This window comes from Phasianus colchicus, chromosome 3 (assembly GCF_987193195.1).
Source record: "Phasianus colchicus chromosome 3, bPhaCol1.hap1.1, whole genome shotgun sequence".
Lineage (NCBI taxonomy): Eukaryota > Metazoa > Chordata > Aves > Galliformes > Phasianidae > Phasianus > Phasianus colchicus.
Genome location: NC_143438.1, coordinates 63,065,918 through 63,089,995, shown reverse-complemented (window position 1 = coordinate 63,089,995; position 24,078 = coordinate 63,065,918). Strand labels below are relative to the sequence as shown.

Below are 24,078 nucleotides of genomic sequence, written 5' to 3'. Positions count from 1 at the left end.
TCCTACTTCTGATATCTCTTACTTTCTGGAAATGGGCATTTAAGGGACTTGCTGTATGGCAGTTATATTCAAACCATTGTATCTAACGCTGTCCCTCGTGAAGTTGCTTTTATCTGAGCATGCTTATACATTCAGCGTCCACAGCACTAAGTTCTACAAGTTAATTATACAGTTTCTTGTTGTTGTTTTAAGCTTGCTGCTTAATAACTGCTTAAAAAGACATGGGGGTGTAAAGTGTTCCGGAGGTGATAAACAATGAAATGTCACTTTCTGTTCCTTTCCTGCGGAATCATTCCTGATTCTGCAGACTGCTCTTGTACTCACGGTGCCGAGCTGTCTCTTGCCTGGGTTTCTCACAGGGCTGGTGATGAGACAAGATGTGAGCACTGACTCTATGATGTTTTCTCTTTTATTCTGTCTTTCCTTCCCGATCATTTCTAACACAATATATTTTACATACATATATTCAACATTATATATTTTAACTCTTTTGACTGCCGTTGGCCACTGAACTGTTGTTTTCAGTAAGTTATTGGCATCTTCAAGATTTCATTCTTGGGAACGATGTTTAATATTGAACTTACCTTTGCTCATTCTCAGTTTGAATGTTTTACTTTGCATTTATCAACACAGAATTTCACCTCTGGTTGTAGTATGTAGTCGCCATCCTGACAGTTCTTTGCAGGCAGCTTTACTTTATCTGGCCCAAGTAGTTCAGTAAGTTTATTATCTTGCTGTATGCCGTTTCTTTCCAGCGCATTTATGGATATGTTTAACAGAGCAGGTCATTTGGGAGTCTGACTGGTAACTTTGTGAAAACTTCTCACTTTTTCTGTTCCATCCTTTAACTAGTAAGTCATGACAGACCTTTTGCTTTACCTTGTGACAAATTATTTAAGAGCTTTTGGCTTATGGGAAATTTTCAGAAATCTAAATATACTACATTAACCAAATCATCCTTATGCAAATAATCATTAACTCCTTACAGAAATGTTAGCAATCTTGAAGCTATTACTTCCCTTTATAAAGCAATACCTTCTCTTCCACATTACATCATGTTCCCATGTGCCAACCAATTCTCTTGTTTATTATAGCAGCTGATTTGATCATGCTTCCATTGTTTTAGACCTCTTGGGTGAACTCTTGAGTCTGGGTATTTTGTGCCTCTTCATTTTGTCAGCCTGCCTCAAAGCTTCCTCTGCTAATACCTTGGTTTAGAGCTGTCAAGGTCTTCTCTTCTTACATAGTATCACAAAGATAATTCATTTAGCTTTTCTGCAGTGTGTCTTGACTGAGTTTTTTGTTTTGCTTTCCTGTCCATTTCTTTTTCTTTCATTTTTTTCCTCTAGCCGTTTTATCCTGGGTTTGCATTTAAATCTACAAAGTTCAAGTCCTTTTCTAGTTTCAGATATTTAGCCATAATGTATGTGACACACTGTATGCATCTCTGAAACTTCAGTATCTTCCCTAGGAAAGCTTGAGTCTTCTTTGTGCAGGTCATCTAACCTTGTACAGGTGTCTGGGATGTCTAAAATAATACTAAAGGGCCTTGTTTCAACACTGAGGTTGTTCCCAGTCTTTTTATTTTATTAGTCTTTTATCCCATTATTCAGTCATGTCGTCTTGTTACCTTTGGAGATTACAGAGTGAATGTACTGTTACAGACCATTCACCTCTTAAGAGTATTGTTCACTATTTTGTATATGTAAAATATATCTCCTTACTGGTGACAGCTGACAGGACAAGGGGAAATGCCCTCAAGTTGTACCAGGGAAAGTTTATGTTGGATATCAGGAAAAACTTCTTTACAGAAAGGGTTGTTAAGCACTGGAATAGGCTCCCCAGGGAGGTGGTTGAGTCACCATTCCTGGATGTGTTTAAAAACCATTTGGATGTGGTGCTCAGGGACATGATAGAGTTAGGGTAGGTTGGACTTGATCTTGAGGATTTTTTCCAACCTGAGCAATTCTATGATTCTATAAACCTTTGATTTACCAACACTGTCATGCATTGCATATAAAAATACAAAACAAGTAAAAGGGGGGAATTAATTGCATCCCAACTTCCAGGAGGTGCAATTATGAATTACAGGCTGTTTTCCAGGAAGCTGTCTATGAAGCATTCCTACCATGTCAGTTGACAGTGATGTGAACTTTGTCTGCTGACATAACTAAATGTATGTTTGCACCTTTGGAGCCTCATCGTATTTCTTTGAAAATGAAAGAAATATTTGTGGTAATGAAATGCAATAGTTGGTTATTAACTTCTCCTGGTTTATATGCTATGGGAGTCCAGGTGTTCCATGACCTCCTTTTGGAACTATTGGTCTAAATCTTTTCTGTTTAGTTATGTTTCAAAAAGTCACTGCCCATACGGTCCTAGCCAGAATTTTAACTAGAGGTCTGCAAACCTCTTTGGTTTGTTCAATTTGAAATATTTTGGTAGGTGTTTTGGTACGTGGGCTGCAGCCTTACCTGTGTCCCAGATCGAGGGGGTAGCAGATACTCGTGTCCAGCCAGGTGTTCTGCCAAGGCATTCTTGGGGCTGGAGGGCTCATCCAAACTCAAAAAACTGGGTCACAAACTTCTCTCCAAGCAAAAACAACAAAGTATTTTAATAGCGCTGAAGAATTTTAAAATCCCATTTTTTGCATTTCATCCTCCTGCCTTTTTGTTGTTGTTGTTGTTGAAAGTGAGCTCTCCAAAAACAGCATTTTACAGCAAAAATGACCATGAAGTGAAGCTGCATAGCAAGCAAAGTATACATTTTGTTATTGTATGAGGCAACCAGTTCTCTTTATGAATCTCCTGTAACTGTGTGAGATTTTCCAGCTTTTTTGTTTGTTTGTTTGTTTCTCAAAATTCTTCTGCATGAGACAAGAGCACCCTGTAATGATGTGTAAAGCTTTTGTATTATGTGTCAATGACTTAGAACAGAACTTACTATCCCACACTAACTTCTGCAGTGGGAGTTTTTATAATCCTCACAGATGTGATGGTGGAGCACTGGTGATAGATCTGAGTAAAGCTTTCTGTTGTCAGAAAGAGTTGTTTGAACATTTAAGCTGACTACACTGTCCCCCAAAGAGGTTGGTCCCTTCTGCAACTGAGAACTGAGGTTACAGAATTTTGTCTTTCACACAGTATGCTGCAAATCTTATTTGTGAGTAGAATAGTGGAGCTCATAACAGAGAGTACTAGTGTTGGTACAGCAGTGTTGAACTGAAGAGGTACATAAGGCAAGATTTGCAGGAAAAAAGCCATGTAATTTTGTAAGATCAAAGTGATGGAATAAGAGGGAGGAAAAATAAAAGTGATTTGAGATACCAGAACATTCAGAACCTTTATCATTGTATGTTAATCAGTTTAAAAAATAGCTTTGAAACTCAAACTCTTTGTGAGTTTGTGTTGAATTGGGATTAATAGTTTTGACCAAAAAGCCAGCAAAATGAGGCATTGGCATCAGTAGCAAGCCGGGAGGGTGTCACTGCCCACACCCTTCTTTGTTCCCTGATGATGGTGCTGTGGGACATGTGGCCATGACTGACAGCTTGGGTCAGAGCAGGGAGAGGAACGAACATCTTATGCTTTCTAGGCGTCCTACCCCCCTGAGCACGAGTATTCAGAAGGAGAGATTTGAGAGCAAGCTGATCCAGAAGAACAAGAGGGAAGATGTTTTGCCAGTGGAGTAGTTTAAATTCCAGATCTAGTCATTCAGAATTGGGATTAAACTCCATTTTGAACTGTTTGGATTGCAGGATAGCCAGGGGAGTGGGAAACACCTCTAGTTCCCTGTCGCTCCTTTTCTTCCATGATATCATGTTTTAGTTAAAAATTCTTTCTCCAAAACCTTCTTCTCCCCTTGCAAGTGAAATTTCTGGAAAATTCTGATTTTTGGGCTGATTCAAAATGGCTGGATAGATTTTGGGAGAGCTCTATCCTTTGTTTTCACATCTCCCTGCACAGTTATTTGAGATGACCGAGAAGGATCAAAGGATCATGCAGAGTCATGCCTGAAGAATGGTTTATGCCTCTAAGATCTCAGGTCTTGTATGAAAATGAAAATACAATGAAAAAAATGCTTGTTAGACATTTTCCCAGCAGGTCTTCGAAATATATTTGTTACATACCTATCTTCTGCAGATTATCTTTGTGATTGTGACTGTTTGCTTACTTCACACTCATTCCAACTTTACACTCACACTTTTTAAGTCATCTTGAGTCCTTTCCTTCAGTAGTGGTACAGTTTTGGCTTTCCTCCCATTCACAGTCAGCTTGTGCTAATAATAATCTGTGAATCTCAGCTGATTTTGACCAAAGGCCAATGCTCCTCTTGGGATTTTTTTTCCTATACTCATCATATTCATGCACTGATGTTTTCTGGCGTTCTGGTTTCTCATTGTCAATGGGTAAGTAGATAAACATTATTTCCTCCCAACCATGCTGGGGAACTTGGCTTTAGAGACAACTCCTAAAAATAGAAGTTGTGCCCTTCATGCTTTTACTGAGCAGTTGTTGATAGTTCATGTCAAACTGAACTCCTAGATGCAAGACTTTACACAGTTGTTAATGCTGTTACCTAGAGAAGATTATAAACTCTTGCCATACTCTCTGTTTCAAATGGGATTTGCTATTGCAGAACTTGTGTCTTAGTATTATTTCTTCATATAGGATTATTTGGCAAATGTTCCATATTTAAACACCTTTAACCCTAACTTCTTGTGAGATGGGAGTTCAGAGGTTTCTTTTATTCTGTCTGTAAACCTTATGCCCCATTGAGGAATTGTGAGTTGCCCTTGTCAAACAGAATCATAGAATGTCTTGGGTTGGAAAGGACCTTGAAGATCCTCTATGAAGGCTGCTGTGAAAGCAGTGCCTCCTATTTTATTAAGCTGGCCCACAACATCAGAGGGTCAATGGTGCTGATTAACCTGGTGTATGTTGTTATTTCACATTTGTTTTCTGCAAGTTGTCTGTGTATATAACAGTAAGATTTGAGTGAACTAAGTGCTAAAAAGTGTTGCACAGGACTTGTGCGGGTCTGCCAACATAAACGTGTCTGTGATGATGTGTGTGCCAGTGGTGGTGCTGGGGGAGCTGCAGAGCCTCCAAGAGGCACATGGGACAGTACCACCAGGATTGTGAACAGGCTGACCAGGCAGAGTGCAGGCACTGGAACTCTGAACCAGGGATTATCTTCTTTCAGCGCAGACTTTGTTTAATGTTCACAAAGGACTTTTAAAACTTTCTTATTTTTAACAGTCTTGAATGTGTCAGAACTGAAGGACTGGGTTAACCGGCTGCAAACTCTGACGTCTTTCAGGCAAAATCTGTGTGTTATCCTGGCATGCCCAAGCTTTCACTGGAGATGTCATAGTTGTCTGCTGATCCTTTTCAAAGATCTGAAACTCCAGTGAGGAAGAAACTAGCTTTCTCTGCTTTGAGATGTACTTGTCTAATTGAAGGTAATGTTAGGTGCAAGGAGGCTTTTGTAATTAAGAAACTAACTTGATATTTGGGTTATGTTAATCCTTTCCAAGGCTACCCTGCTAACGTAGAGGACCACAGTGATGCCATGTTGTCTGGCTCTGCCTGTTCTTTGTCTGAAAAATGGGGTACAAAATAAAAGGGGTAGTAATACTTTCCCTCCTGTCAGATTAGTCTAATTCATTTGACTTATAGTGAACTTTGTTATGTAAACATATTACACTAAGCACTTTCTTAACAGCCCTAAGTATTGAAATCATGCTTCCTCCTGAAAGCTGAGTGAGGGAGTGCCAAATGGGAGCACTGAACTGCTCTAAGCTTCTGCCTACAGTAATAAAAATGAAGAAACTCAAAATATTTTTCTTGCGAAAATCTTTGCTCATAGCAGCTGTATTGCAGTACATGAATCCAAAGCACAAAAGGACTCACCCATATGCTGTGCAGTGATAAGTATCTGAAGTCTAAATTTGGATACTGTATAATCTGTCCCTGTGGGGAAGAGTGGGAGTTATGTGAACACAGTGAAAGCTGTGAATTTGATCCAGACTTTTGTGCTATAGCAATTTTATACAGTAATTTATATAGCAATTTTCCCTTAAAACGTATTGTTTTGTACAGTTTCTACCTCTTTGTGAGTACACAGGCATTTTACAGTGTCTGCTATATAGTCTATGAAGATTGTATGTTTGCAAACTATTTATTTTTCAGAACACTTATTTTCTCTAGCAGACTGACATTTTTAATATGGAGAACATATTTAATTGACACTGTTCAGTTCTTACTCATTTATTTGCTCTTATCTGGACAGAATAGGATATGAGAATATTTTCTGAAAATATTGTAGGATATGTTTAGTAGTTTTTTAGACTGTCAAGTAGTTTGTTCAGTTAATGCAAAATGCTACTGAGAGGCGAATGAAGAGAATGCCAGGATAAATAAAGCAAAATTTAAATTTGTTCTTCAGCTCTTTCTAAAATGGGACGCAGGCTGCTTTGTTTTGCTTTTAGTCATCTGCTGTGGCTACTATGCACAAATAATACTGCATGAACAGAGGCCTACGTGATGCATTTTTAATAGTAGCAAGGGTCTATTATCTTGTAACTTGATGGCTTTTTTAAAAATGTAAATTTTAGAACAAATATCTTACAATGATAAATATAAAATTAGTTGCCACATGTACTTGTTCTATTTATCATACATTTTTCTTATACTTAGCTGTGGTTCCTCTATTAATCTACGTTTCAAACATTAAATGCCTTCCTCATGGCAGCTGTCTGTTCACTTGTACTATAGCTACTGGCATGTTAAGTTCAAAGTGGAATGTCACGGAGAATGCAGATAATATATTTAGTTCCTGTCACCAGACAGCACAAGGCACCAGCGCGTCTCGTTCTCAGAGGGGGGTGCCAGCTACTTGCACTGCGATGTTCCCCATCAATTAATATAATTTGTTGTTTTTTTTTCAAGGAAGCATTAGTCGGGACTATCAGCATGATTTTTCTTACTGTCTTTGTAGTTAAGCATACCTGAAAGAAATGTTTTAAAGTATTTTTTAAAGCAATGTCAGAGAGGATATTTAGAAGAATATACGTTTGTTTTTCTAATGCTTTAATATGTGCAGTCTTTATGCACGCCAAAAAAATAAGTTGTAGTTGTAGCTGGAGCGGAGACAGAAGGACTCTGGGTCTGAATGATCAGAAGCAAGCCCTCTGAAAACAAATTATAGGAGCTTATAGAAGAGAAAACTTTCCCAAGAGCATAGTGCAAGGCTTAATCCATATTTCTAGAAAATTGCAGCTGTCAGGGTTTCTTTTATTACCCTAGCAAAATGCTGTGTCAGGTGTTATGAAGAAGTTTGGCCATGCATTTAGAAAATTAATAGCTTCCTTACATCAGATGTGTTATATAGAAATGTCTGGTTGTGTAGCCAGTTGTCATAGTTTGATGTTCCCATTGAAAGTTATTTCTTTTACTGTATGATTTATGTCCAGTAATTAAGCTAAGAAGAAAGAAATGTTTTGTTGGGGCAGTGATCTTCATGCACATAAAAAATGTTTAGAGGATGGGACCAACATTTGCTATGTCAGTCTTGTTATATATAGTGTAAGTACTCCCAATAGCGGTTTCCATTCAGTCACAGTGAATTCTAGTGCAGAACAATAAGGAATTCCCCATTTACCACAAAAGAAAAAAAAACGATATTGACATTCACAGTGGAATTACCAGGTAATGGCCTGAACCACTGGCTGAACACAAGGTGAGAAGGTATGGCTAACTCAGGGAGCTCAGGTGCAAGCAGTGCACCTCCTCATCCTTATTTAAGGGTTAGCAGGGGAGAGAGGAGTAGAGATTGCACTTCTCTTGAGTCATCGCTGGTTGTTGGAAGGAGATGAGCCAATTTTCCTTCTTTGTTACCTTCTATTCCTCCATAGTGCCTGTATCTCATTAGAAGGCACTGTCATTGCCTTCTTTTGCTATGCAACATTTGCTCATATCACCAATTAACTTAGTTTGATTTTTCAAAAGAGCAGAGTGACAGCCTGTGGAAATACCTTATACTGTTGCTTTCAGTTTCACTAACTTTCACCTTTTCTTAGCCTTTCTAGTGTTTTCAACTAGCCATAGATGACTACTGGCACGAACAACTTGAACATCAGATTTTATGGAGTTAGTTTCTTCATTCTGTGATACATTTAGCATACCAAAAACTGATGCTGCTCTTGCACTTAAGAAGTAGGGAAGAGAATGCAGACATTCTCTGAAAGTGGCTGAAGCAGTCTCTCACATTAGGGGAAAAAATTTAATAATTAAAAAAAAAAGTGGATTATTATTGTTACCTTTCAAAGCAGAAACAAGCATGCTCATTGCATGGACATTTCCTTTCAGTCAGATGCTGGTTTTTTCAGGTTATATAGGCTAGAAGGGATCTCTGAAGTAAATCCACTCCGCCAAGAGTGAGTCCAGCTACACCAGGTTGATCATGGCTTGCATGTATGAGAACTGCTGAGTCACGGCCTGAACCTCTGATTGATCACCTGAGGTGAGCAATGAGTCAGCCCTGGGAGCACAGGTGAAAGCAATTCACCTGTGCTGCAGGAAGGGGTGGAGCCTGGCTCCACCTCTCCTAGACCCCTTTAAGAGCTGACTACCAGGGGGGAAGGATCTCTGTTCTGAAGATCTATTCCACTGGAGTTTCCTGAGCAAGTCCATGATATGGGTAAGTATCCTATCTATTCTCTTTGTCTTGCTGTGCCTGACTCTCTTGTTTATTTCATTATTATAACATTTTGATATGATTGATTATACATTATTCCTTTATACAGGAGTATTTGATTATACACTATCTTAATATTCTTTGATTATATGCTGTGTCTGGTAAGGTTAGAACACCTGTAAGGATGGAGTTCCTACAACCTGTCTGGGAAACGTATCCCAGTGTTTAGCTACTCATAGGGAGATTTTTTTTTTTTATGGTTAATGGAAATTTCCCACAAGGAATGTAATGTTTGTTGTCTCTTGTCCTGTTGCTACACACCTCTAAGAAAAGTCAAAATTCATCTCCTTAACTTTCCTCTAACTAGTTGTAAGCAGTAATACAATTTTCTCTTAGTCTTCTCCAGGGTGATCAAATCCAACTCCCTCAGCCTCTTTTCATATGGTATATTCCTTCTAATCTTCTCAGTAACCTTCTGTTGGCCTCAATCCAGTATGACCGTGCCTTTATTATAGTGGAAGTTCCAAAACTAAATGCAAAGCTCCAAACACCAGATAGAGGGGAAAAAAAGAAAGGAGATCATACCCACTGATCTGCTGTCTGCACTTTTACCAATGCGGTCTCATATCCTGTGGTCCCTATTTGCTACTGCTAGCTCATGTCAAATTCTATATCATCTTTTTCTGTTCTTTTATCCAGTCTGCTCCTGACCTGGGACTTGGCTTTATTGTTTGTTGAACTTCATGAGGTTCTCTAGGCCTATTTCTCCAGACTATCAGTAGGATTGTTATTAAACTGTGTATAGCTAAGAGGGAATTGCATGTTGTATAGGCAATACCTATGTTTCTGTCACTGTGTTGGTTTCCTTATACACCAATGGCATGTTAGACCCCAACATCAATTAATATTTGTAATAAATCAATAATTCACTGACATTACAAGGCCACTGAAATTAAAAACAGTAGAGTAAGTATATCTTAAGCTTGCTCTCCCAGTGTTTCTGGAGTGATACATGTATGATTTATCCTCATTAAATATGGAACTGAATCCAAATGCATGTTTGTTTTTGTTTTGTGGTTTTTTTACAGAGCCAAGATAGGGTGGAAAGCTCTTTTGCAAATAAGTGTGACCTTACATAATTTTTAATTTACTGATTGAGTCAGGAGGCATTTTAAAAATTTAGAATATAATTGATTCATTTCTCTCAGTTTTTCAGGGAAATTGGTTTGCTTATGTAGTGTAAACTGATGAGGGAAACATATCACCAAATAGTCCTGATGACAAGAAGGGAGAAAACAGTGGAGTTTGTGTTTTAATTATTGCTGTTGAATTATTAAATCAAAAGGAGAATTATGGAAAATGTCCATATTCGTTGTTTAATGTGCTGGTGTACTGCATGTGTAGGATTGTGGTGTCATTCCTGAATGCATAGCTAAGCATCTCTTGATTCTGTAGACTGAGATCTGTAAGCTGAGGAAGGAAAAGGCAGCCTACAGGTTGTATTTATAATAAGTAATCAAACATTTTAGATGCTAGGATAAATGCAGACTTACTGGCAGCAGCAAGATTTTATTTGAAAATAGTCATTGGGGTAGTAAACCAAATTGGACCCCCTCCAGGGAGCACCCTGCACCTTTCTGCCAGAAAGGTAAGATTGGAAGGGAGGAGTTGAGTGTCACTGCAATTTGGAGGGGCCAAGAAGCCAGAGGCAGAGCTGTGAGACTCAGATCTCCCAAACAGTCATCAGAGTAGTTCTGAGGCTTTGCTGTATCCTTTATCTCATCCATAATAGTATGCTACCTGTTGCTAGCTGTTCCAAGGCTGCATTTGAATTGACAGAGTGCTCCTAATGGCAGCTTAATCTCTGCCATGCTGCTGGATTTGGAATAAACTCTTCTGTCAAGATTTTCATGGCTATTTCTATCCATAAACTTCAAAGGAAATTGCTTTAAATAAGTGGGCATTTGCCTAGAAGTTGGCAAAATTTAAAGCTGTCTGAAGGCCCATTTAGGTGAAAAAACAAATCAAACAATATAATATGAGTGCAGATTGTGGATATAAACTGTGGCTTGAAAGAGGAAATTGTGTTTTTATTTCTTTACAGAAGAATGCGGAGTAATTATTACATCTCGGATGATCATTATTTCTTCACAATGTTTATTTCATAAGCAGAGCCTTTGACTTCTGAGATCCTGATAGAATTTTATCAATTCCTGGGGGAAGCTCTTGCTTTTCAAAGAGCAGTAATTTCTATGTCATTTTATCTAATTGATACTGTTTATGCCCATACAGTGTACAAAACAGTAGACCATTTTTGTGGCAACTTTTAAAAGCTGAAGATAGGTTACAAAATTTGATGACCACAAAAACTATTTAATGCAGCTAAACTCCAGGGCCTGAATGTTTTCCATTATGCAGTGTAGAAAACAAATTCAAGATCTACAATGTTAAAAAAATAAAAATAAAAATGCTTTTCCATTCTTCCTGGGATGCTTACAATTCTGCGATTTTTATTTTGGAGTTTTTTTTATAACTACGCCGTTTACTGTCTTCAGAGAAAGACAGTAATTGCCAAATGAATAAATTTGCTGCTAAGTTGACAGTGTAATAACTCTTTGGTAGTGGTGAGCAATCTTTTTATGTGAGGTAAGTGCTGGATTCTTGGTTGAGATGTGAATAAGCTGAACTGTTGAAGAGATCGAGTTATGTAAATATGGGTGTTAAAATGTTAGCAGTTCCTTTGCCTCTTGTACCTTGGCCATTTTTATGTTACTGAATGCTGGAGGCAACACACTTAAATTACAAATTGCTAGGAAGACTTCAAGAACAATTACCAAAAACTTGTCTAAATTTTGTAATCCCTTCCTACTTCCATGAGTAAACTACTGCCCTGATTACCTCAAGCCTGGAGACAATATTAACACAAAATGCTCCTCCATACACTAAATTATGAAATCTTAGTTTTATAACATAGCTTGCATTACCTAGGGATTAAACCAGAACCATCACAGATGCTTCCCTTCAGGTCCTATGTTTGTTGAACCTAGGACACAGGGTGTTAAACATCAAAGTAACTTTATTTTCTAAAACATGCATGAAATAGTAAAATAGTTCAAAAAGGACCTGAAGATTCTTATCTGCATAATCCTTTAGCAGTAGGAGGTAGGCTTTCTTAGTGGTTTCTGAAATAGTCAAGGTTGTTGAAATGGTTGAGCAACTCTAAGAGCTTAAAGGGCAGTTTTTTAGAGACTGCTTACAATATATAGGAGTGTTACTGAGTTTTTTATTAATTAATTTTAAGTTAATAGTGCTTTTGCAGCCCTTACAGCTGTGAGTTTAATGAGATTTGTACAAGTATTCAAAAAGGTACAAGTGAAGCATAGTTGAATGGTAGAGCAGTTTTCAGCCATGATGATACCACTGATTTTAAACTTTTCATACCACTGACTTGTCTTTTTCTGTACAACATGCCCAATTAGTGGGCATGGTAGGGATGGGTTGATGGTTGGACTTGGTGATCTTGGTGGTCTTTTCCAACCTTACTGATTTGTGGTTCTATGTATTGTGTAAATACATGTATAAATAAGTTATGTATGTATTAAATGAACCAAGAAGACGTAGAAATCTTCACAATAGTACTGAAAGCATAACTATCATCTGTTGTGAATAGATCTCAAGTTTATATTCTTGAAAACTAATCTATTAAAGGAAATTTTGTTCTAAATGCTAATTAAATTTTATAAATGTCTATACTGAATCATTTGCTTTCATTCCTTCTGTATTTATCTTCTAATCTTTGTGGGAACAAAGAATTACAATCACTAAAAATATCAAAAGTCTTGATTTAGCAATTGCATCTCCCTGAAGGTTACTAGTAAAAGGGAATTTTATACTTTTCTAGATATCTGACTGACACTTCTGAAACAGAGCTAAGGTAATGATTAAGCAGGTCGTTCATCATGCTACTTGATTTTCCATTGTTGGTCGATTTGTGGTTGTGAGCTTTAATTTTTCCAGGACAGATCTTCCTATGAACCAAGTGGAACGTTTCAGTCATACTATAGTTAGCCCTACCACAAATAATGCTTTTGCAGTCTTTGTTTCTGCATTTATGAATTATTATTAGCTTGTTGTAACACCAGCAACATATAAATACTTCACTGTAGTGTCTTGCATTGCAGACAATGTATTCCTAGGTGAATGATGAAATATGTAATTACTTGTAGTCACAATTTCTCTCATGGTATTTGTATTAGCAATCACTACATTTGAATTAGCAAGAGGATTTCCAGTGATTTCAGAGGGACTGTGCTCATAATTTTTTGCAATTACCATTTTTCTTACTTGAAGTGATTTAATGACCCAAATGCCTTCTTTATCTTTTTAACTGCCAGAATTCCACTAGCCTGCCAGTTTCTGTCAGTTGGTAATTAGTCTAGAATGGATTAGTCTAGTAGTCTAAGATAGATTTTTGGTGAATTTAATGAAGTTCAGTTTTTAGTAGCTGTATCCTGTGTGGATTTTCTGGTAACTAAAAATCTGATTGAGGTTATGAAGTAGCCTCTCCTTTTTTGGAGAAGAGCTAATCAGGATCTCCTACCAGCTGGGCATTGCTTTTCCCTAATGCTGTAGAAGCAGCCCTCTGTCTACTGAGTGAAGAATGAGAGACACGTGGCCTTCACTACAGTAGAATGTTTACTGCTTTTTCTTATGTGAAATTGTATTTTTATTTACCACTGAATTAAAAAAAAAAAAGCAATGTTCTCAAATGTAAATGGAAAATACAAATAATAGGAAAATACAAATAATTGTGTAAGGTAAATCCTTCAACTTCATCCTGTACTGAAATACACTTTCTAGTAAAAGAAGTTATGTCTTTTAGCACTCTGCTGGCTCATTTTAAAAAGCAGACCACACGCTAGAATAGGATTTCAGATCTTTTAGAGAGTTTGGTTATAAAGCATCTTGGGAAATAGAAGATGTTTATTTATGATGCTGGAAGAAGTGAGATGAGGAGCATGAAGAAGCTTAAAAGGGAGATGTAACCTCCTCTATTTGACTCTTTTGTCCTAACGTTTTAGTAGGAACACGTGTAGTTCTCTGATAGGTACCATATTATCCCTCAGAAGTGAATTATTTATGTAATAGCTGTTCTTAATAGTAGATGACACTTCTTGATGTTTAATGGCTGAAAAGAGACTAAGAGTAAGAGAACTTATAATAAAAAAAATCAAACCAAGAAACACCCAAAATTACAGCAACCAACAGTTTCTAGCTGATGCAAAAATGATGAGGGGTAAACTTGAATACGTCTTTTAATATTTATTTCCCTTTTTCTTATCTTAAATAGTGCTGGTGGGCCAACAGACTTCTAAAAGTCATCTGCAACTATCGGTAGCTCTCTGATAATTAAAAGTAATCGGACCTCATCTAGAGATTTGTAGGTCATATTCTCGCTTGCCAAATTTCATGTTTGATCACATACATCCCTGGAAAGGATGATTTTATTTGATAGGGTTTCATGTTCCCTTAAAAACAGTTAATGTGTATGTAAATGACAATGCAAAGTGCAGGGTATTTGGAGGAACATACCAAAATGATAGTTATAACCATCCTATTGAACCAGAGGGGACAGGCTGACTGTCTTGAGGACCAGAAAAAGTTGGACTAGTCAACACATGGAAATGTGGAGGGATCAGTGACCTAATTAAGGAACAAGAATTCTTCTAGTGTTGACCCATAAAGTTCAAATGTTCTTTTTATATGGGAAGCTTGCCCGCTTGTCTGCTACACAAATATTAAAACAGCACTGAATGAGGCAAGTTTTTTCAGCATCTGGTCTGCAGCACCATGAGCCAGTAGCTAAATCTTTGCTATGCAAGGCCTCCATGTCAATCTTGAGCTTAAACATAGTAGCCAGTGTAAAAGGATGCTTATTAAGGGAGACAAATAATTCATGTCTTGAGATAAGCTCCTAGTGTTGACCGCATTCCTTTTGCAAGTTACTGTAAAATGACTACTGTGTTTTCTTCCTAGATATATTCCTTTCAGGAAGAGACTCTGCATGCCTGCTAAAGTCATTTGTAGCCTTTTGCTCCATATAAATGAATGTCAAGGTTGAATAAGATAACTAATGAGTTGGACTACCTCATACTTGAACACCAGGAGAAAGGTAGCTCCAAGTTTCCTTCCTTTAATCCTTGGTGGGTTGCTCCAATTCTCATAGCTTTATCTCCCGACAGACTTATTTCTGTATGTTTCTGGAACAAAATACCTTATCTAGGGCTTATCCAAATCCCATCTACTTCATTACCACATTTACCTTGGGACAAAAGCCTGTGCAAAATATGAAAACAATTGTTTCCAACTCTAAGTCTTTACATTTTTATAACTAGGTATTTTAGTGTCAGAACTGTGACTAATAAAATAAGAGCTTTCAGAATCACACCAGGAAGTATGCTGTACCTTATAGCACATGTTTTGAAAAGGAAATGACTGAATAAATTAAAACACTGGAAGACAATCTTAGTTACATAATAGTTATGTGTATTAAATCATTCAAAAGAAGTTGCAGCTGAACTAACACTCTGCAAAAAATGAACTCTCTGTGGTAAACGCTTCCCTCACTGAACTTATTTAAAGTGTAACAGAGGAGTGAATGGTTTGACAAAATGGAACGTTGCTGGCATGGAAGAGATACTTTTGGTTATTCCTTCCAGAGGAGATGATGATGATTCAGTTATGTGCAAGAGAGAAGCAATTAACTGTATCTTTTTAGTTTAAATCTGATGCTTATTTGCAATGATGTTTAACCCAGAACTAATTCTGTCTCTCTTATCTAAATGCTTGTCTATAAAAGGAAGTATGAGCTATTCTTAGCGAAGACATTGTGGATGCTACTAGAAATTGTAGTCTGCACGAAGGTTGGGTCTAAATGTTTTCCCTATGAACACTCACATAAGTGCCTCATTGAACATATTGAGAGAAAACTGGTCAATCTTATTTCCAGTTCAAGTACATGACATAACTACAGGCCAGCTAAAATTAAGTTAATAGCCTAATATACAATCCTCTACAGGAGGCCCCTTACAGACTTACCATCGTTTTGAACTCAGATCTTACTGTGCTATCTTAATTAGCAGCCAGTGGGCTGGAACATATAATTTAATTTTATGATGCACTGAAAATATTTCAGTATATATTCATACCAGACTGCTACAGCACGCAATCTTAAAAGGACACTTTATAGGTTGCCTGTATGATAGATTTTAAAGAACAGACTATCCGCTATCGGTAAATCTAGAAATACTTGTGATCTCTCATCAGGGTGCTTTTGACTTCTTAAATATCTGAATTTGAAAAATACTTTGCTGTATATCTGACCAAAGGACTGTGGATATTGTGCTGAGAAGCAACTGTTTGTCGTCTTCTAAAAGATTACTTGCCAGAGCTGCCTTCTAGTGATCTCCCTGTTGTGGTTGCTGCAAAAGCAGTTCTCACTCTGATGAAGAAACAAACATAGCATATGAATATATGGGATTGGTTCTAAAAACATTAATATTTTGTTCTTGCACCTTTGAATTGATCAGTTCAAGGTATTGTCCTTCTGTGCAGGAAGAGTGAACTCATCAAGATGCATGCAATTGGTCATGTAAATTGGTGATATATAAACTTCTGCTACAAAACAAAATCAAATTAACAGTACCTATATTTACTTTTTCAGAAGAAAAGACATAAAAATTAATATTAATTGATAGGAGTGCATTACATTTTCTGGCATGCTTTCTAAGCATGATTTAAGATTTAAATAAAAGCAAGGGTCTTGTGCTGAGATCGCAGGGGAAGAACTTTACTGGTTCACTTCATTCCACAGGGATTCAGATTTTTAGACCAGAGGTAACCAAACTTCTTCACTGTAGAAGCCCCATCCTAAAATCCTTGCCAATAAAAAGCTGTGTTCATTGCATATTTTGGAAAGTCAAGGAAGGAGTGTGACTTCCAAATGAATGGTGGAAGACTCCCAGCTGCTCAGTGGGGCTAACTAAGAGACATCAGCTTCTGCAGGCTGAAGTTTGCTGGCAATGTGCATTACCTGGCAGCCCGATTAAAAACCTTGCTGCTGGCCTTTCTATTTAGCTTCACTGTAGGGAAATCCTTTTGAACTGCTCTGAACATCCACTTATGCCTTCCACCACATTTTTGACCAGCAGTATCTGATTGCTTTAAGAATCTGAATCAGTTTAAGCATTAACCTCAGGAGTAAATGCTCTCATTATAATCAATGCAGCTACCAACATGCTCGACGTATGGTTCTTGATTTAGGGCCCTCCATTAATAGATGAATAGAACCGACTCTAGTGGTTCCATATGTCCACTCTTCCTTCATCTACTGAGAGGTGCTGCACCATCCACAGTTCAGACCAAGCTGCTTAACAACATATTATTATAATTTGTTGGAGATAGGAATATACAGAGTGCATGTGGTATGACACAAAGCCTTGTGCATTTAGAAAAGCATGCTCTATCTAATGCTGAAGTGAAAACGTCTATTTCATTTGAAACTCCTGTTAGGAGTTTTCAAGGATCACAGCTTATTTCTGTTACTAATTTTCTGAGAGCTTAATCTATTAAAACCAGTGCTTGAAGATGAGAGTTGTATTTCTAGAGCCGTGGAAGAGTGTTTTCCAGAGGATTTTGTCAGGAGTGGGCCTCTTCTTTATAGAAATCCAAGGAAGATAAGTCTATTCTGATATGGTAGTCTAAATGGTAATATTAAAACTGATACAAGACAAGTCCTAACCTTGTTAACAATAGTTGTTTTACTATTTATCTAAAAAGGATCTTTTAAATACACGTTTTTGAGACCTGCTTGAAACTAATTTTCACTAAAACATGAACAAGAATAAAATAAGACTTTTGAAACTTTTAATGGACTTTTTCTTTCTTAATAACATTTTTTACTACATTACATAGCACCATAACATTCTAAATATGCTGGCTGTAAACTGTAACATTAATACAGACATAAATGAGAGAAAACTTACTTCAGTGGATCATTTCAACTACTGCCACTCTGAAGCAGGACCAAATACCTTAATTAGAGTCATAGAACCCTTAGAATGGAAGGGACCTGTAAAAGCTATCAAGTCCAACTCCCCTGCCATGAACAGGGACACCAGGGCCTGATACAGCCTTGCCTTGAAAGTTTCTAGGGATGGGACATAAACCACATCACTGGGCAACCTGTTCCAGTGCTTCACCGCTCTCACTGTAAGACTTTTTCCAACCTAAAACTCTTTGAGCTTGAAGCCATTTCCCCTTGTTCTATCAAACATTACTTTTTATCAGTGGATGCTTATCAAATTTATACTTTGAAACCTATAATACTGGAGTTTGTGCCGTTCCCAGTTTCCACAATAGCTTACTGCCTTCTTTGTGATAGACTTTTAGGAATTGGCAGGGATTTTCCTACCTCTCAGTTTTCTCCTCTCTACATTTTCCAGACTCAGTCATTTCTGATAATCTGAACTTGGTTGTCTTTCTTGCTCTTTTCATGGTTTTCCTCTTGTCTCACGTTTTTATTGGTGCATGTTACTTAACATAGGCTGGGGCTGTATTGGAGTGGAGGTGAGTGGGAGGATGTCATTTGAATGCTGCTCTTTTTCACACATTATTTAGACTAAATTTGTGATCTGCTCCAAACTTGTTTCTTCAGAACTGCTGCCCATCCAGTATTTTCTTTCTTGTCTCTGCTGAGCTGTTTCTTTAGATGTTTCAGTTATTTTACATATTATACCACAGCAAAAATGCTAAGTCAATGCTTGAAGTAGTGATTAAGCACCTGGTGTGAAGGCAGGGCCCACCCAGGGGAGCTCAGGTGCATGCAATGTACCTGAGTGACTGAAAGGGGTGGAGCCAGGATCCAGACCTCATTTAAGGGTTGGCAGTGGAGGAAAGGAGGTTTTGCTGGAGATGTCTGTGGACCTGAGGCTTTTCAAGGGTAAGCAGATTTTTAACTTTGTTTTTGTGTCCCTGGCTGCTGCACTTAGCCTTATCCTTGCTTGCTGCAGCTTAGGACTTCGCTGCCCTGCTATTGCTGTGTTTTCCATCTTGTTATAGCATTACGTATACATAGATAACTCTAGTTTATTATGATTAAAAGGAGCTAAAGAACACAGACTGTTTTCTGACCTGGTAGCAAAGGAAATTCAAATTGCTTCTTGGTGTGTGTCTTTTAATTCCACCTTTTTCTTTCATTTCACTTATCTTTGTTTTTTAACCTTGCTGATCTTGATGCAAATGTTGCCAGTTTTGAAGTAAGCATTGAATTTACAGGTATACCCCAACAGAGTGAAATTGATGTATATTTAAATTACTTAAATACCTACTTATTTTTGGTTGTTGGTCCTGTAGTTATAACATCATCAATTTTTTTTTCTTGAATTTTTAGTTGAAATCTTGGAGAAACACTTGTTTTTGTCAGTAAATTAATTAGTATTTTTGTGCCACATGTGATCTGTTGGTTTTGATGAAAAGCATTCTTTTCTATACTGTTTTCCTCCAGATGTACAATTTCAGGTAACTAACGTGGCTGAATTTGAGGAACGTGTTTGCAGTGCGTGCATTTAAATGTGTGTTTACATCTTTTAGGTACCGAGTCTTTATTTTGAGGCCTTTGGGGAAGCAACTTAGCCTGCTTTCTTCCCTGGAGAGTGCCTAATGCATTATGGTAACAATAAACAATAGTAAGGACAGCTATATTTGGTTATTCTATCATACTGCTGTACTCAGAGGAAAACTAGGTTCTTTCAAATTTTCATGTGCCTGCAGTTTTCTTTAGCAAATACTTCTGTAGTCCGATGACCTTTCCTTCATTAGTATGAATTTCCCTTCAAGGCAGGCATTTTTCAATCAACAGTAATTTGAATATAATTTATCAAGAGAAAAGGAAAGCAAAATAATTGTATTTAAAGATTTCCCTTTGTTTTATGTGTCATTAGCAGTTCTGACTAATTAGATTTTCACAATCTCATCAGGCGCTTTTAGAAAATCTCTATGAACTCATCTAGAGGATGCATTTATTCCTAAGTGTCCTGTATTGCATTACAGGACAGTAACGAGTCACCGACTGCTACAGATGTTTATGTGAAATGCAATTAACACTCTGCCAATTTAGTTTTTATAGGGACACAATCAATTTTTATTCATTTTAAAGCTAGAATGCTTTCTTTTATTGTGTTCTGCCTCTCTGCTGATTATACAGCTTAAACAAATTATTTTTCTGTTTGTAGTAAATTGGAGTGTTTATGCAGACAGCGCTGTGGCATATTACACAGATTGCATGTAGGATAAAAATGAAATATTTGGATTTGTAAAAGTTCTAAGAACTAAAATCTCAGTAAAAACATGTCTTGAAATTTGGCTTATTTAAAAGATTTCACATTGATAAGTGAGTGATGGGCTTTATAGGGGTTTGTTTAATCATGAGCATGATTTTGTGATGTGCTTAGTGTTCATGGCTGCTATAGTTTTGCAAGGAGAACAGAAAATTCAGCCAGTTTGGAGTCGTCTTTAACAACAGTATTTTCTTGGATACTTGACTTAAATAAGGTAATTACAGTGAAAAATGCTGAATGTCTATATGCTAATCTTTACTATGTGAAGAGATCCTAAGTGATGCATTCAGCAAACAAATGTTGTAGGCAAGGGCTATCAAAAACTTGAAAGGAATAGAGTTTTGTGGATGGTTGTTTAGTACAATTTTTGGGCTGTTTGAGGTGATGTCAGTTCATGTAAACAATAGGAGAAAAGTAGACTGCAAACCAAGACTGGGCGGCATGAATGTAAACTCCTATGAACAACAGTGCTTAGAATAAACTTTTTCTGTTTAGCAATATTACTGATAACAACCTGGGGAAAAAATAAGGCTGGGGGGTAAGGGGGGAATCTAATGTCTGTAAATGTCTAAAGGGAAGTGGGAGGCAAACAAAAGAGGCCAGGCTCTTTTCTGTGGTGCATAGCAATAGGACAAGAAGTAATAGCCTAAGACTTGAATATATGAAATTCAGTACTAACATGTGGAATAAGTTCATAGTGAGGAGCACTGGAACAGGTTGTCCATAGAGGTTATGGAATCCCTTCCTATGGAGATGTTCAAAACCCATCTGGATGCCTACTTGTATTGCCTGTATCATTTTCTAACACTTTCTATCTGCTATGTTTTCTTTCCTTGGCTGTTGGGTTATATTAATGTGCTTTAGTAGCATTGTCTTATCAAATAATTGTTCCCTGTCTGTCCTTAGTGTGTATTGTTGTCACCAGACTGGCCAGAGCTCATAATTGGGAGCCATGTGCTGCTGGGGATGGCTGTGGCTGACCCCCAGACTGTTCTCCTGGGTATCCCCTGTGCTTTGTTCTCCAGGGTCTCAGCACTGTGGTTCTGATGTTTCTTCCTGAGTGGGTCCTCCTGATTGCATTTCTTTCTCCTGCTCAGCTCATGCTCATTCATAGGGCCTTCCCACCTCTTTTTCTGGATACAATGCAGAGAAGGATAGATAAAGATAACAACAAATCTTTATTTTAAAAAAAGTAAAAACCCAGATCTTCCTTAATTCCAGGCAGCAACCCACCCAGTGTTCCCTGAAGCATGCCAGGAGTGAACAGAATCATCGGTAGGATTGACCTGTTAAAATATAATCTGTTGTCAAGGTTTCCACAAGCTGTGGTTTACTGAGTTTTGTTATTTTTTTTAACAAATCCAGCTCTGTTTTTTCAGATCTTTATTTGGGATTTACTGTGGAGTTTGCTTCCCTAGTAGCTAAAGAACATGTATGTTTAAGTTTTCTATGCCTCTGCTAGCCAAGATGAAAAATAAGTTGAAAACCCATTTCTTCTGCAACTATTCTGTGACCCTTTTGCAGGCTGCCAGGCTACTAAGTGTTCTCATAGTCCAGGTTGACCAGACAGTGCTTGGATTATGCTTACTGGTTAGGAACTGTCTTTGTATAACTTATGCAATTATTAAAATACTGCTTTTATTTTCTGAAAACAAACCTAACAGTAAAGACATGCATTCTAACAGTTTTTAATCCCTCCGTTCACACTGTTACTTTTTGTCATTTTTTTCTTGCATGTTTCAGGGTCATTACAGTCTAACTCCAGGTATGGGTGCTTAAAGGTAATCTTCTCTTTTTAATTGTCTGTCAAGTGCCATGGATGCTCATAGTTTTGTTATCCACACCAACATTCATTTAATTAAGCTGGGTTTACTGAACACTGCTGATTATTTTTTATCTGATCTAGTAAAGCATTGAGATGGAAACTATAAGGAGACTAAATAGTGCTGTGCTTCAATTTGAACTGTGAATATAAGTAACGTAGAAAGCTTTGTGTAATTAAATAACAAGTAATTTAACTAGTAATTTTCCCAAAATTTAGTTATAGACTACTAATGAAGTTAATATTTATATATATTAAAAAAAACTATGGGTTTCCTGTACCTGAAGGGGGCCTTACAGGAAAGCTGGAGAGAATTTTTATGAGGACACGCAGTGACAGGACAAGGGGAAATGGCTTTAAACTGGAAGAGGGTAGATTTAGACTAGATATTAGGAAGAAATTCTTTACTGTGTGCCTATAGCAGGGAGTTGGGACTAGATGACCTTAAAGATCCCTTCCAACACAAACCATTCTAAGATTCTATGAAAATGCATCTAATAATTAATTTTATAAGTGTGCCACAGAATTTGAAGAATTTGTATGTAGATTATGATGAACCCTTCCATTTTAAATTGAGCATGGATTTGGAGATAACAATGTATTCAGGAAAAAAAAAAACAACAATAAAGTTGGCCTCCCTGAAGACAGTAAGACGACTTGATTCATTTCTTCAAATTTGTTAGTATTTAAGTGAAGCCTAGATGAATAATTGCAGACAATAAACACTCCTAGGAAGGATGAAAAAGCTGATCTATAGAAGCTGCTCTTACACTTTACACAGGAATTAGATGAGGACCATGCTTGGCTCTGTTTCATGTTTCTCTTGCTGTTTTTCAGAAGAAATTGTACAATGACCATTTTTAGTAGTGTGTAGAAATTGTCACGATGTTAGGACAAAAACCATCGTGAAACAGGGAAAAAATTCTGCAAATGACTAGAAAGACACTTGAATGAACATTTGAATGTACCCCAAATGGAAAAACAGATGTTCTGTGTTAACTTCAGTAGTAAGTCTTCTCTTCAGATTGTGGAAGATCAAGGACAAGAGAAGAATAACTCTTTCCCACAGCAGCACCTATTTTTTTCGTACATTTAATAGATATATCACTGTGAAGGTATGTTTTTGTACCTTTCTGAACCTTTATGGTGTATTTAGCATCACTGATAGGAATAACCTATGGTGCCATAATTTTATTATTTGAATAATACGTTTCTTTAAGAAAGCTCTGCAATGCAATTTGCATGGTAAGTGAAAAATACTTCTGCAAAATAACTACTGAAACTAAAAAAAAAAAAAGACCCATTTCCTAAGCTTTCACTGCACCAGGAGGAATACTGCAAATAAAGTGAGGCTCTAAATAGAATTTGATTTTTCCGCATACTTTTGATTTAATGGGTCGTAAATACCATTTTTTAGCTATCCATTCTCCAAGTTCTAGTGGGACTGCCTAGGTTTGGCAAATCAACTGCTGACAGGAAACGAAAAATTCCTGGAAGAATTAGGTGTGGTATTTATGTGCATATGAGTATCTGTATGAATATATGCCTAGACATACAGAGATATATAGTATTGTGCATGAACTGTAGACATTAAAAACATATTGGCTTGTGGAAGACCTACAGCAGCGAAGTCAGGTACTTGATGCTCCAGTTACCCCTGCAGTCCTCCTGCGGGTGCAACTTTACAGACACTGCTGGAGTGAAACAACAGCAAATGTGTGTTCAGACCTTAAGGAGAGGCTTTATCACAGATGATTCAAAGAGCATCAAGTCTTTGAAGACAATAGAAGAACCTAACCAATTTCCAAATGAGTAATTCACACAATCAATTGCCTTTGCTGAATAAATCATCAGTTGGCTTAGGTTGGAGGGGACCTTGAAGATCATCTAGTCCCAGACCATCTGCCATGGGCTGGGCTGCCACCACCAGATCAGGCTGCTGCGGGCCCCATCCAACCTGGCTTTGAAAATATCCAGAGATAGGGCATCCACAACCTCTGTGGGCAACTTGTTCCAGTGCATCACCACTCTTGAGTGAAATATTTCTCCCTAACACCTAATCTAAATCTCCTTTATTCTAGTTTAAAGCCATTCCCCTTCTCCTGTCACCATTAGACCATATAAAAAATCAGTCCCACTCCTGCTTGTAAGCATTTGCCA

At 37.4% G+C, this 24,078-nt stretch overlaps 1 protein-coding gene across 5 annotated transcripts in view; it reads left to right on the top strand.

Annotated features, from left to right (window-relative positions):
- Positions 1-8,668: 8,668 nt before the first annotated feature.
- The window catches only part of EYA1 (EYA transcriptional coactivator and phosphatase 1), a 127,623-nt gene continuing 112,213 nt past the window's right edge, over positions 8,669-24,078 (top strand). For all 5 annotated transcript variants that reach the window (XM_090137705.1, XM_090137703.1, XM_090137702.1 and 2 more), the window contains exon 1: positions 8,669-8,703. In XM_090137705.1, coding sequence (XP_089993831.1) covers positions 8,695-8,703 — 9 coding nt within the window. In that variant the 5' untranslated portion in view covers positions 8,669-8,694. The remainder of the gene's footprint in view (positions 8,704-24,078) is intronic.